At 57.6% G+C, this 18,113-nt stretch overlaps 1 protein-coding gene across 1 annotated transcript; it reads right to left on the reverse strand.

The window, feature by feature from the left end:
- Positions 1-2,345: 2,345 nt before the first annotated feature.
- On the reverse strand, positions 2,346-10,825 carry NEK2 (NIMA related kinase 2). Its single transcript, XM_055144712.1, has 8 exons — positions 10,651-10,825; positions 9,650-9,867; positions 9,323-9,563; positions 7,417-7,499; positions 6,551-6,677; positions 5,980-6,199; positions 5,054-5,179; positions 2,346-2,842 (listed from the first exon to the last, which is right to left on the reverse strand). The coding sequence occupies exons 1-8, from the start codon at positions 10,744-10,746 to the stop codon at positions 2,628-2,630; spliced, it is 1,326 nt and encodes a 441-aa protein (XP_055000687.1). The 5' UTR covers positions 10,747-10,825; the 3' UTR covers positions 2,346-2,627.
- Between the last annotated feature and the right edge of the window lie 7,288 nt (positions 10,826-18,113).

Raw genomic sequence — 18,113 nt, forward strand, 5'->3', positions numbered from 1 at the left:
CTGTGTCAGCAGCCCCCCCAGAAACGCCACTTTCCAGTGTGGCTCATTCACACTTCCCATGACCCTCTGCTGATGTGGGGCCGTGGCTAGGCCACCCTCCAGGACAACCATGGCCCCGGGGCAGAGAGGCCCTGAGCCCAGCAGGAAGCCCAGAATGAGAGCCTGGCCGGCCTGGCCTCTTCCTCCTTCAATGTGGTGCTGAAAACAGGGCAAGGGTCTCTCTCGGGTGCACTCACACGCACACTCACATGCATGCACACACATGTGTACACACCAGCTCATTCACACTCATGTGTGCACACATGTAGGCCAACATATGCATACAAGGATGTATACAAACATGCATGCGCACATGCATGCACACTTGCACACATATACACACATGTCCAAATGTGCATTCACACATACATACATATACATATACTCATGCACATGCACACATACGTACCTCAGTGTGGCAGTTCTTACTGAGGGAGTCAGACACCTTAGAGAAACTGATCAAAACCTTGAAAAATGCCCCAAAGGCTGGTGACCTTGAGGACGTGTGTGTGGTGGACAGTCCCCAGACATGTCTGTGTACTCAGCCGACTGGCAGCATGAACAGGTGAACCGGTGACTCCCTGGGGTGAGAGCTCTGGGTGTCCCTGGATGGTGCCCTTGGGCGCGTCCTCTGGAGCCTGCTGCTCTCAGAGTCTGTATCCCTCCACCCGCCTGGCCCCAGCACACAGACAGGGGAAGGCTGAGTATGGATCAGAAAGGGGGTGAGGGGTGTGGGACAGGAGGTGCTCCCACCCCCCTGGTGTGGGGGGGGGTGCCCGGCCTTTCTTCGAGAGCATTGTCTGCCAACGCGACCTTTGTCCCCTGAAGCCTGATAAGACAGGCTCCCCAGACACTTCTGCTGGCCCAGCTAAACTTGTGCCACAGCTGCCGGGTGTTGGAAAGCTCTGGGCTCACCTCAGCTGCCAGAGGGGGTTGTCATCAGGGTTAATCATTAATCCTTCCCCACCTGCCAGGACCAGCCCCCTGGGAATGAGGGCACCACCCCCCAAATCTGACCAAAGACAACCCTACAAGGGCTAAAAAGGGCTCCCAGGGTATGGGCCTGTCCCGGGGGCCACCAGAGCTCGGCCCTGCAGGACCTGGATGGGGGGCAGCCAGGACACAGAGAAGCAGAGTACATATGTGATGTGCATGTATGAGTGTATGTGTGCATGACTGAGTGTGAGACGGATTATGTGTGTGAGCGTGTATGTACGTGTGTGAAAGCATACACATGCAGACACTAGGTATCAGCACGTTTCTATGTGTGTTCATGTATACATGTATGTGTGTGCACAGGAGTTCCTGAATGTAAGTGGGCATGTGTGAATCAGCATTCATCACCTGCCCATCCACAGACCTCTGCTAATCTCAGGCATAGAAAGCCCCAAGAACCTTCTAAGTCCCTGATCTGTCCTTCAGGGCTGGGGGGAGGGGGTTGAGGACAGAGAGGGGGGTTTGGGTTGGGAGGGAGGGTGGAAATGCCTGAACTGATCCAATGCAGGCTAGTGGCCCCAGGTCAGGGCGGGGCTCTTGCACCAACAGGTCCATGATGCCACCTTGTGGTGGTGAAGGGTAGTTCAAGGCACAGGTCCTCAGCTGTGGAGTCCCCAGAACACCTTTACAAAGGCATGCTGGGAAAACATGCTCAAGGAGGACCCTCACCCTGTCCCTACCCCGTCACGAACAGCCCCTCTCACACACGCCATGTTCCAGCTCCAGATGCCGGGTGTGGTCCATCCCAGGCCTAGGGGCCTCTGCAGGACGCTGCCCACCTGTGCTGGGGGCCTTGGCCCCAAAGGGATCAGACGCCTGCCCCCAGCTGCACTACGCAGGGGCACCCTTTCCGAACATCACTGGCTCCCGTCCATGCTTTCCCCACTGTTGCACTGTGAAAAAGCCTCGCCACCACGCCTGGCTAGCACTCAGGTTTGGAAGGAAGAGACACGTCATCAGCCAGGACAGCCACCAGCACGGCCAGTGCCAGCTGCAGTCATGCGTCCCCTGCCATTCACTCGCCCACACACTGCTCTGACCTCACCCAGCACATCACCACCCGGAGCCTTCTCTGCAGTGAGGAAACTGTTCCTCGTCCAGGCCCTACACACGGTAGGAAGATTCCAGAGCACAGCAGGCATTGCTGTCCAGCGTCTGCAGGGGTCTGTGCTCTTGGGCACTAATCCTGCTTCCATCCCAGCCCCCACCCTGGCCCAGTCATGGTCACACTGGACGCCCGCACCCCACCTCACCCACATCCCCACGACGCAGAGCCAGAAGTAGGAAATAAGCATCTTTATTCCTGGTGAGCAGCTGCAGGGACAGGGCAGACAGCAATAGGGGCAGGTGTCTGGGCAGGGTCGCACCCAGAGAGGAGCCAGGCCGCACACCACTACACCCACTGTCCGAGGGCCCCTCCCTGGAAATCTTCTCCTAATGCTACCCTGCCCCCCGCACCCCAATATTCAGAACATGACCTTTCACCTCCAGAGTGGCCGCAATCCAGCCCTCAAAGCCCAGGCCACTGGCAAAGGCCACTCTGCACGGACAGCGGTCCTAGGAGACAGGCGAGAGGGGCAGCCAGGCCCCAGCTAGCGCATGCCCAGAATCTGGCGGCTCTTGAGGTGGGAGCTACGTTCCAGCTCGGCCAGGGCCTGGGCGCGCAGCTGGGCAGCGTGCAGCCTCTTCTTCAGCTCTCTGCACGGGGGCTTCAGGGCGCCCTCGCCCAGCAAGTTCTCCTTACTCTCTCTGCAGCCGCCAAAGTGCACCTTCTTCCTTGCTGCAGACGCAGGGCACTCGGGGCGCTCTTGGGAAGGAAGATGGGAGAGGGAGTAAGAGCATGAGCGGCATGAGGGCCACACTGGGCCCGGCCCCCAAGTCTGCTTCGGCAGTGGCCTCCCCTGCTCTGAGGCCAGAGCTGCCTGAGCATGCCGGAGCCACACGCCAGTCCCTTGAGCACTGAGCCCCCGTAGGAAACTTCTGGAAATCAGTTTTTGGTCTTTGGTTTTGGGTTTCTGGGCCACAACCATGGTATTCTGGGGCGACTCAGCTCTGCACTGCTGGGGACTGAGCCTGGGACTTCCGTACACCGGCCTGTTCTTGGGACCCTAGGGGCCCTCCCCACCCCTGCCCAGCCCCCTGGCCCCTCCCCAGGCCCCCAGCCAGCTCTTCCTTTCTTGGCTTCACCCTCACAGGCATGTCTCTTGAAGTTTTGGCCAATTAGTCAAGAAAAGCATGACAAAGCAGCTTTGTTGACCAGAACCTAATTCCCAAAACAGCTTGGTGAACTCAGTGTGGGAAAGGTGACTCAGGGGATTGTGTTTTACAGGGAAACCCTGGGGGGCCATAGAGCAAGGTGAAGCTGGGGGTGGGTGCAAAGACCTGAGTGTGACACCCTCATTGCATGAGCAACCTCTGCCTATCCATTTAAGCGCCACAGAGAAATTCGCGTTTCGTGGGAGTTCAGACACTAAAGCAGAAGTGCGACATCTGGGGTGCTGGGACTGACCCAGGGTCTCCCAGTGCAGGGGGAGTGGCGCTACTTGCTACCCAGCAGCCTCTCTGCAGGAAACAGAGAGAGGACAGCAGGGAGGGCTCCTGCCTGGCACACAGTTCAATCCTCGGCATCCCAGAAGACTCCCTGAGCAGAACCCGGAGTCAGCCCTGAGTACCTCCAGGTGTGGCCCCAAACACAAAATACATACATACATATACACACACGTAAACAAAGATGTGATATGTCTGTTTTTTTTTTTTTTTTTAAAAAGTTAGAAAAGGGGGCTAGAGCGATAGCACAGCCAGGAGGTCACTTGCCTTGCACACAGCTGACATGGGTCCCATCCCAGGCACCCCAAGCTAGGCATGATTCCTGAGTGCAGAGCCAGAAGTAACCCCTGAGCATCACATGTCAGGCCCCCAAAACAACAACAACAAAATTAGAAAAAACTGAATGGAAAAGGGCAGATGCAGCTCCCTGGGCCCCACCCCAGCATCAAAGCAAGGAGAAAAGACACCGTCCGAGTTTCCACCTGATACGCAGGCTGAGAGGGAATAGCTGGAACAGAAATGACAAGACAGAAGGCAGAGTCAGGGTTGCAGCCAGTGGCCAGCACATCTAAGGTGTGACCAGAGAGGAGGAGGGGACTTGGAGGGGGTACGAAGGGGCTGTGAGGGGCAGTGGAGAAGACGTGGAGGTGGAGGGGATGCTGGATGGACACGGAGGGGCTGTGAGGGGCTGTGGAGGGACTGTGAGAGGCTGTGAGGGGGCTGTGGATGGGGCTGTGAGGGATGAGGGACTGTGTGGGACTGTGAGGGACTGTGAGGGGGTCGTGGAGGAGGCTGTGAGAGGGCTATGGAGGGGCTGAGGGGACTGTGAGGAGCTGTGAAGGGCTGTGAGGGGGTGTGAGGGGAGTGTGGGCTGAGAGGCTGTGGAGAGGGCTGTGAGGGGATGTGAGGGGCTGTGAGGGGACTGTGAGGTGCTGTGGAGGGGCTGTGAGGGGATTGTGAGGGGCTGTGGAGGGGGTTGTGAGGGGCTGTGAGGGGCTGTGAGTGGGCTGTGAATGGGCTGTGAGGGGGTTGTGAAGAGGTTGTGAGGGGGTTGTGAGGGATTGTGAGAGGCTGTGAGGGGGTTATGAGGGGCTGTGAGTGCCTGTGAGGGACTGTGAGAGACTGTGAGGGGCTGTGAGGGGCTGTGAGGGACTGTGAGGGGGTTCTGAGGGACTGTGTGGGGGCTGTGAGGGGGCTGTGAGGGGGTTCTGAGGGACTGTGAGGGGGTTGTGAGGAGGTTGTGAGGGGGTTGTGAGGGACTGTGAGGGGCTGTAAGGGTTATGAGGGGCTGTGAGGGGTTGTGAGGGGGTTCTGAGGGACTCTGCGGGGGCTGTAAGGGGGCTGTGAGGGGCTGTGGAGAGGCTGCACATGACAAGCACATATGGCATGCACACATGAATGGACACAGAAGCTTATTTACAGATGTTTGCAAGGGCTCCACCCACAAGGACCCCATACGGCGAGTGCCCACCTGTGCCACAGGCCAGGGTCAGGAGGTGCTGCTCCTTGCAGGCGCTGTAGTTCTTCAGCAGATTGTCAGCACGGGCCAGCTTGTCCTCAGCCAGCCGCTCGCGCACGCAGAGCTCACGCTCCTTCTCTGAAGGGCCGGTGGAGCGAAGTGTGAGCCCAGAGCTCCATCTGGGGCTTGTGGCTCAGGGGTCAGCAGTGTGCATGGGCAGCCTGGCCCCGAGTCCCCACCCCTGGCCTCCTGCTCATGGGGCGCTCTGCAGCGTCAGAGCATATCCCAGCAGCCACGCAGGACCCCAGGAACGGGAGCTGCAGGCTCGGCTGAGGCGGGGGACCCAGGTGTGATGGGTAAGTCGCCCTCTAAGCTCTGAGGCCTCCTGAATCTGACGAGGAGCTCGAGGCAGTTCCCAGGAGGCCCACGCTCGCCCCCAGGGGAGTAGGAGCACAGGGGCCCCGCAAGCACCTCTGCTGGGCTGCTCCTGCAACACCCCTGCCCTGCGCCCTCCCTGTAGCTGCTGCCCCTGCAGCCTTCCTGCTGCACCTCCCAGAGGGCAGGCACCAGAGCATCACTTTATGGCCCCTCTTTCTGGAGGGTTCCACTGCGCTGGCTCAGAGAAGCCCCTGTGGAAATGGGCAGCCCCCGGAGGGCTCTGGAAACACAGAGTGGCCATAGGGACAGGGTGACACGTGGGCACAGGTAAGACATCCTTGCTTTCTCATGCCTTCATAAGAACGGTCACATGGCACACACATGCTCACACATGTACTCATACAGCACACATGTACACAAGGCACACACATGCTCACACTGCACACGTGTACTCACAGCACATACACACTCATACATGGCACACATACTCACATGGCACACACATGCTCAAACGCACCACACATGTTCCCAGGAGTCCAGTGCCCGCAGTGCCCACTCACGCTCCAGCCGCTCCTCCCGGGCCCTCAGCGCGCGCTCCCGCTCCTGCAGCTGCGCCTCCTTCAGCCTGAGCTCGCTCGCGACAGGGCACGAGTCCTGCAGCTTCTCAGGCTCCCCGGGGCGGCGGCCCCTTCTCTCGGGGTTTCTCCTCTGCTCCTCGGCCACCATGTCTGCGATCAGAGGGTGCTCCAGGATCTCCTCCACCGAGGGGCGCTGGTAGTCCTGGGAGGACGACCTTGTCAGACTTGCTCCCCTGGAGATGCTGGCACGGGGCCTGGCTCCCAGGGGTGCCGTTTGGGGGGGCCCTAGATCTCGGCACTGGCTCAGCACCCTGGAGCCTTCGACGTTCCTCGGGCCCCTCGCAGCAGCCGCTCTGGCACCCACGGGCTGAGGCCCCAGGAAGCCGCTCAGCTGTGTTCCTACTTCCCGCCTTAGACACACACACACATGCGTGCACACACCACACACACATATGTGCATGACTGCCAACAGGCGGGAAGTCTCCAATCTCTCAGTAGAGCCAAGAGTCAGTGACGACCTAGGCCCCCCAGACTCCAGGAGACAGCCCCCCACCTTCAAATGCAGCATCCCCGCGATGAGGCCATTGAGCTCCTCTGAGTAGCGGTAGGGGATCCTCCGGAACTTGCCCTCCCGGATCTTCCCAGCCAGTTCTTTCTGGCTGAACGCAGTGAAGGGGGGCCTGGGGAAGGGGCGAGGGTGTGAGGGCAAGGCTGGGGGCAGGTCTGCGGGCTGGTTCCCTGGCTCCCCCCACAACCACCAGGGCCCTGCACACCACCAGGTGGGACTGCAAAAGCAAAAAAGTAGGCGCCAACACCCAGCATCCCAATAGTCTCATGGGTCTCCAACACTTCCAGGTCCCAGCCCTGGCCATGAGGGACGACTCCTCATGCCGGGGGTCCTGCAGGGCTCATAGAACCCACCATCCCACCATCAGATGCTAGCTGCACCCCTGGGAATGTGGGGGCCAAAATTCCCTGGGCTGCCACAGCCTCGGGGACAGAATCACTTAAGGATAGTGAGGGAGAGTGGACAGAGTGAGGAGCGGGAGACAGTCTGGGCTCCTTCTCACCCTCCACCCGCAGCCTGCCTGACACCCACGCCAGGGGCCACCTGCCGCATGACACCTCCCAACTGGGCGTCCCCTCCTGCATCCGAGCCCTGAGCACACTTCTCCCTGTCACGTGCCACCACCCAGCAGTCCGCAGGACTTACTCCTGGCTCTGTGCTCAGGGGACCACATGGGGCGCCAGGTCGGCCGAGGGCCAGTACCTTCCCATGTCTCTGCTCTCCCAGCCCAAGGATCTACTCAGACTGGAGGAAGCAAGGGGCTCCCTGAGGTGACGATGATGGGCCAAGGGTGACCTTGTCCTTCACCAGCCCGCTGTCCACACAGCATGCAGCCGCCCACGTGTACTCACATCAGCGCACACAGTTCATACAGCAAGCAGCCCAGGGACCAGATGTCAGACTTCTCGTTGTAGGACATGCGACTCATTTGCTCCTTGGTGGGGAAGGAATAAGAAAGCGGTTCAAGAGCTCAGAAAGGGTTGGGAGGTCTGACAGTCAGGGTTCTATTCCCAGGGTCCCGAGCGCTCCATCCCACTGGGTTGAGAATGCCTACTGGAGCGCCTAGACTCCTGAGCATTGCCAGGAAATGCCCCAGAGAGAGTGGTTTGTTTAAAACGTGAGAGAGGGCTGGAGCGATAGCACAGCGGGTAGGGCGTTTGCCTTGCACACAGACGACCCGGGTTCGAATCCTAGCATCCCATATGGTCCCCTGAGCACCGCCAGGGGTGGTTCCTGAGTGCAGAGCCAGGAGTAACCCCTGTGCATCGCCAGGTGTGACCCCAAAAAAGAAAAAAAATTAATTAAAAACGTGAGAGAACTATGCCTGAAATAAAATGGAGTCTTAAAGTTTGGCAACAGTCATTTGAGAAAAAAAGAAAGCAGTTACATTATAAATGTCATGTCACAAACTCCCAGGTGGCCATTCTGGCACTGTCACTCCCTCCTCAGAGCTGGGGGCGGGACACTTCGTGCTGGTGGTGAGACATGGTCCAACAGGGCGAGAGAGACCCCGACCTCCTGACCAAGGCAAATTCATCCAAACCTGTGAGAATGAGCAGTCTGAGATGAAGCAGCACCAGATGGCTGCCGGGATGACTCATTTCTGCTGTTCATTTGGGGGCAATCCTGGCCCTGGGGGGGCTCCTCCTACAGATGCTGGGACCCAGGCCCTCCTCAGCTTTCCACAGTGCTGGGCTCAGTCCTTTGTGTGAGTGTGTGTTTTAAGTGGGGGTTGTGCCACACCCAGTGGTGCTCAGGGCTTACTCCTGGCTCTGCACTCAGAGATCACCCCTGGCAGGCTCTGGGCACCGCGTGGGGTGCTGGGGATCAAACCCAGGTCAGCCACATGCAAGGAAAATGCCCTGCCCCTGTCCTATCACTTCGGCCCCTGAAGTCAGTCCATCTTGCACTGTGGGGACAGCTTGGCCCTTGAGGTCTCGCTCTCCTCTCCTCCCTCCCAGGTAAGAGGCCCCTCTGGGGAGTGAAGGCCTGGGCTGATCAAATGACAAGGCCAGAAGGGAAGAACAAAGAGTCAGAGCAGACATCCCCACCCCACAGGCTCATGTTCCCACTAACAGTCTCCTAATTATGACCTAGGCCCAAAAATCACTCAACGTATAAAGTTTTAGGGTGCAGTCTGATCAGATAACGTAACTGAAAAATAGTTTGAGAATCTTAGAAAAGCTTGTGAACTAATAAAATAATAAAGCATCCCTCCGCTGCTTCCCTGCAGCTATGAGCTGACCCCAGGCAGGCAGGCGGTACCAGTGAAAGCCCTTGACTAGCGCTACAGCCTGAGGCGGGAGCAAGGCCCAGAGTCTCTGGCACAAAGGGCTGGATGCTCAGAAGGGGGAGGCATCCGGAACCAAACAGGCACGAAAGGTAAGGGAGGGTCCCCACGGTCCTCACCAGAGCAGGGCTAGTGTGTGTAGGGGGGTCCACAGTGGAAAGAGGATGCGGGGGCACAAGAGCCTGCTGCAGGATCCAGACTCAGGATCCCTCATCTCACACCAACACTCCAAACAACCAGCCTGGCACCTAGCACTGAGGCTCAACACAGGACATTACACCATGCCCTTGACACTGTACAACATTAAACTAGGTCACTGACTCTGCGAGTTATTAACCTATACGGGTTGGTACTGTACGCTGTTAAACAAAGGCTCCCTCTTGCTTGCAGCTGAATTCTAAGTAATTGGACGAGAAGCACTAAGTGAAGCACTAAGACGTCTGAAGCGCATGAAGAGGAATACTCACAGGAGACATGTAGTAAGGCGTGCCCACAAAGGTTTTTGCAAAACTGGTGTCGTGGTTTAATATTCTAGCCAACCCGAAGTCGCCCAGCTTCACGTTCTGCTGGCCGTCCAGGAAGACATTGGCTGGCTTTAGGTCACGGTGCAGGACCGTGTGGCCCCCATCACTCCGCCTGTGGCACTCTTTAAGGGCCAGCGTCAGCTGCGTCATCACTCGGAGCACAAACTCCTCATCCAAGTACTGCCTGGAACAGAGTTCCGCAGCAGCCTGAGGTCAGCCTCCTGAGGCCAGAACCGGGGACCAGCTGACCTCCCGCCAAGGCCCGCTGACCTCTCCCTGGCGCCCCTGGCGATGACGCTGGCCAGGTCCCCGCCCTCGCAGTGCTCCATCACGATGTAGAGCGTGGTGTTGGTCCTGTCGATGATGCGGTCGTAGTAGCGCACGATATTGGGGTGCTTGAGCTCGCGGAGCAGGTTCACCTCCGACACCAGCATCTGCTTCTCCGTCTCCGTCATGGAGCCGTAGTCAAGCTCCTTCCAGACGAGCACCTGGGCACGGGGTCCACGCAGGGACCTCACATCACGCGAGGAAGCAAAGCCAAGCGCCCGGTCCCGAGTCTCCAGGGGACGTTGGTCTCTGGGTCCAGGGCGGAGGACCTGGGGCCCGAGTCTCCGCCTCGTCCCCTCCTCATCGGGCCGTGGGAGGAGGGGCGCAGGCCCTCCCGGAGCTTGGCGTCTAGAGGGGGCTCAGGTCTGGGCAACCAGGGGGCCAGCGCGGGGCTAGGTCCGGGCGACCCCGGGGGACAAGCGCAGGGCTAGGTCCGGGCGACCCGGGGGCCAGCGCGGGGCTCGGTCTGGGCGACCCCGGGGGCCAACGCGGGGCTCGGTCCGGGCGACCCCGGGGGCCAGCGCGGGGCTCGGTCCGGGCGACCCGGGGGCCAGCACGGGGCTCGGTCTGGGCGACCCCGAGGGCCAACGCGGGGCTCGGTCCGGGCGACCCCGGGGGGCCAGCGCGGGGCTCGGTCTGGGCGACCCCGAGGGCCAACGCGGGGCTCGGTCCGGGCGACCCGGGGGCCAGCGCGGGGCTCGGTCTGGGCGACCCCGGGGGCCAACGCGGGGCTCGGTCCGGGCGACCCGGGGGCCAGCGCGGGGCTCGGTCTGGGCGACCCCGGAGGCCAACGCGGGGCTCGGTCCGGGCGACCCGGGGGACCAACGCGGGGCTCGGTCCGGGCGACCCGGGGGACCAACGCGGGGCTCGGTCCGGGCGACCCGGGGGCCAGCGCGGAGCTCGGTCCCGGCGGCCCGGGGCCCGCTGGCCGGCCCGCCCCTCACCTTGCCGTCGCTCCTCCGCCGGACCTTCTGGCAGCGGCCGTACGAGCCGGCGCCGATGGTGTGCAGTACCTCGTAGTCCTCCACCCGGGCGGGCATGGCCGCTGGACGCTCCAGGCCAGCCGCCGCCGCCGCGGTTCCGGCCCGGTTTAACCGTCGCGGCCCGAGCCTCGCAGCCCATTGGCCGGCCGGGTGGGCACCCGGCCACTCTGATTGGCTAACAGAAGTATAACCCCGGGGCATCTTGGGAAAAGTCTGTCACTAGGCAACCGCGCCGGCGTCAGTGTGACGTCAGCCTCAAGCTTCGGGCAGAAGCGAGCTAGATGCGGAACCAAGAGGGCCCTGCGGTGACGGCTTCCGTTTCACATCACTTAAGTGCTTGACGCCAAGTTTCTTTTCTTTTCTTTCCTTCTCTCCTCCCCTCTCCTCTTCTTTTCTCTCTTCTCTTTTGTGCCACACCCCACGGTGCTTGGGGCCTATTCCTGGTGATAACTCCGGGCAGGTCAGAGGACCATCCGGGGTGCCAGAGATAGAATTGGGCCGACTGCATGCCAGACAAGCACCCTCCCCGCTGTACTACCTCTCCGGTCCCTGAAAGAAACTTTCAGACGTCCTTCTTAATATAAAAGGGCGAGCAAATCAGTTGTGGAAGGTGCTGCACACGGTTACACGGTTTGTGGGATGTTAACACCCCCCCCCTCTCTCTCTCTCACACACACACACACACACACACACACACACACACACACACACACACACACACACACACTACAATGTTCTGGGCTCCCAAGGCCAGATGGAAGATTCCATTTTACCTAGGGTGTGGGGACAGACGGCTGGAGGAGGAACATGTGTTGTCCCTGAAAGCCCCACACCCCAGCTCCCCCAGACCCTGAACATTGCTGGACATGGCACAAAAAATCTGCTCAGAGAGGGATCAAATGTAGACTGGTGTTCTACTAATAAAAATCATCTCCTTAGGGACAAGATTGTGTGCACAGAAAATAAAGCAATTGTTGTCAGTCAGGAGAACTTTTATTTATTTATTTGCTTTTTGGGTCACACCTGGCGATGCACGGGGGTCACTCCTGGCTCATGCACTCAGGAATTACCTCTGGCGATTCTCAGGGGACTGTATGGGATGCTGGGATTCGAACCCGGGTCGGCCGCGTGCAAGGCAAATGCCCTACCCACTATGCTATCACTCCAGCCCCAGAACTTTTAAAGTGACATAGGAGGACACTATTTTGCCTGGAGAGAAGAGGAGTGATTCAGGTATGCTGCATGTTTTAGAGACTGAGAACCCTTCACTGGCTGTCCCACATTCAGTCCTGCACTTTCTCTCTGCCCTTCCTCTTCCAGGCCCCACATCTGACCGGGCCCATGTTCTCAGCTGCCCACCCACCCCTGCCATTTCTCTCATTTGGAGCGCTGTCCATCCTTCCCTATCTCACCCCCAGCCCAGTGCCCTTGTCCAGAGGTTAAAACTGGCCTTTCAAGATTCACTGCCAACTTCCCTTCCTCGACTGTGTCTTCACAATTACCTTGCTCATGTGGCTAATTTTAATTTCTATTTTGTGCAATATAAAACAGTTTTTTTGCATGACATGTTTTCAACCTTTATCCAGGATAGTGTTTCAGAGACTCTAATTTCATGTTTTTGTTTGGTACTGTGTGTTGAACCCAGGGCCTCACATGCCTACTACTGTAAGTTCTACCACAGAGCCACTTCCCTGCCCCAGAGACCATAATTCTTCAAAGCTACTTGGGGCTACGGATGCTTGAGAGGCCAAGATGCTTGCTTTGCATGTGACCAACCAAGATTTGATTCACCAGCATCACGTGGCCCCCAAACACCACTCCCCACCCATCCCTCGGAAAAAGCCACTTGGAGGACTAATGATCATCTTCAGCTGAGCATGACCAACTCAGTTTCCTGATATTTGCTGGGGTGTGCTCTGCCTTCCGTCTCCTTTACTCTGAGTAAGGGGTACATGTGGTTCTGGTGCTGAATTTGGTTGCTGCATGGTCCCAGCCCCTGAGACTGCTTGCTCAACATCTGGTCCCTGGATGGATAGGGGCTGCGCTGCCTCTGGGCGGGAGGCATGTTTCCCAGTAGAGGGCAGCAGAGCACGGCATATGGAACCGGTTCCTTTGTGAAGCCCTGGAAGGCCTGCGCACAGCAGGCAGGGCACTGGCTTTGCACACAGCCAACACGGAATTCACCCCAGCACAACAGCGGCCCCCAGCCCCGCCAGGAGTGATCCCTGATGCAGAGTCAGAAGTAAGTCCTGAGGGGGACTGGAGTGATAGCCCAGAGGGGAGGGTATCTGCCTTGCACGCGGCCGACCCGGCTTCAATTCCCAGCATCCCATATGGTCCCCTGAGCACGGCCAGGAGCAATTCCTGAGTGCAAATCCAAGAGTAACCCCTGTGTATTGCCAGGTGTGACCCAAAAACCAAAAAAAAAAAAAAAAAAAAAAAAAAAGTAAGTCCTGAGCGCGGCCAGGTGAGCACAGGAGTAAATAGTGGAGGTTTGGTTCTGGGCCGGACCATGAGTTCATCACACTTCTGTCTGGTAAGCTGGGTAGGCTGGTCTCAACACGGGGGAAACAGGCAGAGAACGAATCACATATTTTACATGGTGCCCGTGATGGACCCAGCCCGCTGCAGCTGTGTCCGGTGGAGGGCTGAGCACAGGCACCTTGTCAGAAAGCTCCATAAAGAAAACTCTGGGGCCAGTGTGGGAACTGAAATGAGGGCAGGAAGATGGGTGGGAGGGATGGGGATGCCCCAAGGGCCACAAGACCTCCTCCTGTTGAGGGGAGGCCGAGGCCTGGGTCCCTCCCCTCGAGGGTCCCACTGTCTGGTCTCAGGGATCTGAGCTTAGCGCAGAGTCCGCCTGCCCAGCTGAGTCCCTCAGAGCTCTGAGCACAGCTGAGCTTTTGTCCAGCCCCTGACAATGAGTCATGGGGACACAGGCCCATGGGGGGGTGGCTGTCCCGGCTGTCCCGGCTCCCAGCCCAGGCTCATCCGGGCTCTGAGATCCCCTGTCCCTGTCTCTGCTCCTCTCGCTCCACCCAGGGCTCGGGCTTCCCAAGCCCTTCTGGGGATCCCCCAGGCCCTCTGCACACCTGCTCCTTCCTTCCTTCCTTCCTTCCTTCCTTCCTTCCTTCCTTCCTTCCTTCCTTCCTTCCTTCCTTCCTTCCTTCCTTCCTTCCTTCCTTCCTTCCTTCCTTCCTTCCTTCCTTCCTTCCTTCCTTCCTTCCTTCCTTCCTTCCTTCCTTCCTTCGCTTCTCAGCCTGCACCCCACTCATGCCCGCACACAGGCTGCTTTAAGGGGTGGCCCAAGTGGAGACCCCACAACCACACAGCCTCATGCAGCAGCTGCACCTGCTGGCCTGGCCCCATCACCGACATGGGCCGAGGGGCTGCCCATCAGGCTCAAGAGGCAGTGAGGCCACACAGGGGGTCTGGCTCAGTCATAGGCCGGGGAGCCTGGGGGACAGTGCAGAGGGTGCACAATTCTGGGTGGTCTCTGGAGTGAGCGAAGTAAGGAGACCCTCCGCAGGAAGGGGCCAGGGTCTGCACTAGCCCCTCTGGCCCAGAGCCAGCACGTCCCTCCAGAGGGTCCTGGGACCCCACTTCAAAGTTTCTCTGCTCGGGGCTGGAGCAGCAGTTCTGTGGGGAGGGGCTTGCATCACACATGGCTGACTGGAGTTTGGCCCCATCTCCCAATGTCCCCTGAGCACTGCAGGAGTGATCCCGAGCACAGAGCTTGGAATAAGCCCTAAGCACAGCCAGATGTAGCCCCCAAACAAACCAAAGCTTCCCGTGCTCTGCCTGGGCATGTGCTGATGTGGCCTCACTTGAGGGCTCAGTCTGGTTCTCACTCAGTTGCCGTACCAGAGGCCCACACCAGCCTCTCTCCCAGCTGTGGCGCTGTGCCACTGTGGCCCCAGGAGGACATCTAGTCACGAGAGGCGGTCCGGGCCCAGAGCCCGAAGTCCACAGAGTGGCACGTGGGATCCAGAAAGGGAGGGACTCAGGGACCAGCTTGTGTGTGCCCTGCAGCGGGAAACCAGCACCTGCCTGTGGTCATGTGACAGGCCCAAAAGTGAAATCGGGGGCTAGAGGGATAGCACAGTGGGGAGGGCATTTGCCTTCCAGGTTCAATTCCTGGCATCCCATATGGTCCCCCGAGCAATGCCAGGAGTAATTCCTGAGTGCAGAGCCAGGAGTGACCCCTGAGCTCATCAGGTGTGACCCCAAAAGCAAAAAAAAAAAAAAAAAAAACCTAAAAAACAAAGGTGAAACCTACACTTGAGAATTGTGTCTTAGGAATGTGCACATGTGATCATGTATTTGGTGGTGCTGGGGGCCCTTGTTGTGCGGTGCCGGGGATCAAACCTAGGGCCCCACACACGTAGTGGGCCTAAAGAATAAGCCCCCGTCCACCAGCCCTGAGAGACGGGGGAGGCCAGAGCTGGGCAGGGGGCCAGCAGACCAGCTTGCAGTGTGTCAGATGGTGGTAGGCACCTGCAGGTAAAGCCCAATCATATGAGCTCACATCACTACTAGGCAAGAGGGGCTCCTTTTATTTTATTTTTTAATGTATTTATATAGCTTTTAAAAAAATAATTAATTTTTTAATTGAATCACCGTGAGAACAGTTACAAAGCTTTCAGGTTTAAGTCTCAGTCATACAATGATCAAACACCCATCCCTTCACCTGTGCACATGTTCCACCACCAAGAACCCCAGCATACCCACCTCCCACCCCGCCCCCCACCTGTGTGGCAGATGATTTTCACTTTATTCTCTATGTTTACATTCGATTTTCAACAGAAAACCCACTATTATTACTTGGAATATTCCCCCAACAATCAGACCTGCCGAAAAGGCATCATTAGATACTTTGTTTTCTATTGCTGATTTTGATTTGAAGAGCATATGATGTCGAATGGCCATGACAGTGGCTGTGTGGTTTTGGAATTCTGGTATTTTAGTAATTAAGTCCAGAGGAATTTCTGCCAGCAGCCTCTGTGTTCCAAGATTGGTTTGTGTGTCTCTGGGATCATGGCTGTTCAGGAGCAGAGGAGCCGTTCGTGGGCAGCTGCTTGGGGTCCCATTTTGGGGGGGTCGGGCCGGTTCCGGGGGCCCCCCCCCCCGCCATGGCAAGATTTCCCGTGCTCCCCATCACTGCAAGCCCCTACCTCTCTGTCCAACTGGCTCTGAAAGGTGGCGGTCACCATGCTGCTGCAAGGGGGAAAAGGCCAAGGGACAAAAACCCTCATGAGGGGCTTCTTCTAATGAGGGTGATTTGTCCATGGGTAAGGATGGTCGACAGTCACATGTCAGCTGAAGGCAAATCTGAGACACTAGTGGGCAAGGCACAGCCCAGTTTTCAGATTATGACTGAACTGCAATTACTCTAGGCAGCATCAGGGCCCAGGGAGAAAATACTCAGGGACTGCGTCTGTGCACACCTCTCTCAGCCTGCCCAGATTCTAATTCAGAATGTTGTGGTTTCACATCCTCTGATTTTTTCAATACTGTCGTACTTACTTGCTATCGGCAAGAATTTTAACACTGTCATCTCCTCTGTATGCCTGATTTGTTGTTGTTGTTTTGCTTTTTGGGTCACGCCCAGTGTTGCACAGGGGTAATTCCTGGCTCATGCACTCAGGAATCACTCCTGGTGGTGCTCAGGGGACCATATGGGATGCTGGGAATTGAACCCGGGTCGGCTGCGTGCAAGGCAAACACCCTCCCACTGTGCTATCGCTGCAGCCCTGTATGCCTGGTTTTCTTTTGGAATAAAGGACCCTGGATGCTCCAGGGGCTGCAGGCCAGGATGCGTGGGCTGGCCTGGAACTGAGGGAGGTTTGGTGGCACTTGGCACTCCACAGCCTGCCAGGTCCTTAGCTCATGCAGCAGATGTGAATGTGTTGTATCTTGAGCAAAACACAAGTACCACAGCCGACGGCGTAAGCGCACTTAGAAAAAGAAATCAACTTAATTTTTTTCTTCATTAGAGAGAAGGAAGCTAGAGAGGTAATAGAGCTTTGCACACAGCTCATCTGGGTTTGATGCCTGGCACCACATATATAGGTGTGCCCCCCCAGGAGTGGCCCCTGAGTGCAGAGCCAGGAGTAAGCCCTGAGCACTGCCAGGTGAGACTCAAAAGCCAGAGGGAGACAGACGGAGCTGCTCTTGTCCACCTCCACACTTCTAGAAGGGCAACGTGGTGACCGAATCCAGCAGCCACCCAGTCCAGACTGGAGAATCGAATTGCAGTGTCACTGCCCTTCACGCTCATCTCCACTGTCCCCTGCCATGGCAGGGACGTGCGGAGGACAGTCAGCAGATGGCCCGGGGAGAGGAGGAAGCACAGTGTATGTGCATGTGTGTACATGTATGTGGGGGGACCAGAGGGTGCTTCCTGACCAGCCACCCGCCTTGCCCAGGCCCTGTCCTCCCAGTGCTGCCCCGGCACCTAGAATGCCACTTCCCTTTTGTGCCTCCTTTTCAAACTCTTTTGCTTTTGTTTGGGGGCCACATCCAATAGTGCTTAGGGTTATTCTTGGCTTTGTACTCAGGGGTCACTCCTGGCAGTCCTCGAGGAACCCAGGGTCAGCCACATTCAAGGCAAGCACCCTCCCTGCTGTGCTCTCCCCAGCCACTGAGCTGTTTTTCCTTTAACAAGGTCACTGTATCACTGTCATCCTGCTGTGCGTCGATTTACTCAAGTGGGCACCAGTAACGTCTCTATTACACTCAGCCCTGAGATTTTAGCAGCCTCTCCTTACTCATCTTTCCCAACGATTGGAGGCTCTTTCAGGGTCAGGGGAATGAGACCTATCGTTACTGTTTTTGGCATATCAAATACGCCACGGGTAGTTTGCCAGGTTCTGCCATGTGGGCGGGATACTCTCGGTAGCTTGCCAGCCTCTCGGAGAGGTAGGTATATACCTGTTACTGTATTTTGAATATGAATATGCCACGGGGAGCTTGCCAGGCTCTCCTAAGTGGGCAATAGACTCTCGGTAGCTTGTCAGGTTCTCCAAGAGAGAGAACTAGGCTATTAAAACAAACTTAGAGAACTAAGCACTACTAGGCACTTCCAGGAAATTGGTTTTATAGTCTCTGGATGTTGGCCGTTGATGGGATTACACGGGCACCAGGGGCAGTCTCTGGGTGTGACCGCCTAGCTACTGGAAAATGGGGGATCCGGGTGGAAGAGGCCCAGTCCCAATCCGAGCAGTCTTGGAGATCTCGGCCCCAGGTCCCACACACCTCAGTTCCTTTGCCGGCTCCCTCATACGTGAGGCTCGTCTGAAAGTGTGGAGAGTAGCCCTGAGCATGGCCGTGGCTGGGTTCTGGAGGCCCTCAACTGTCGAGGCTCTGTGTTAGGGGGTGGGTAGATATTTAACAAGATATTAACTATAAATATCCTCAATCAT

The sequence above is a fragment of the Sorex araneus genome, chromosome 7, assembly GCF_027595985.1.
Source record: "Sorex araneus isolate mSorAra2 chromosome 7, mSorAra2.pri, whole genome shotgun sequence".
Classification (NCBI taxonomy): domain Eukaryota; kingdom Metazoa; phylum Chordata; class Mammalia; order Eulipotyphla; family Soricidae; genus Sorex; species Sorex araneus.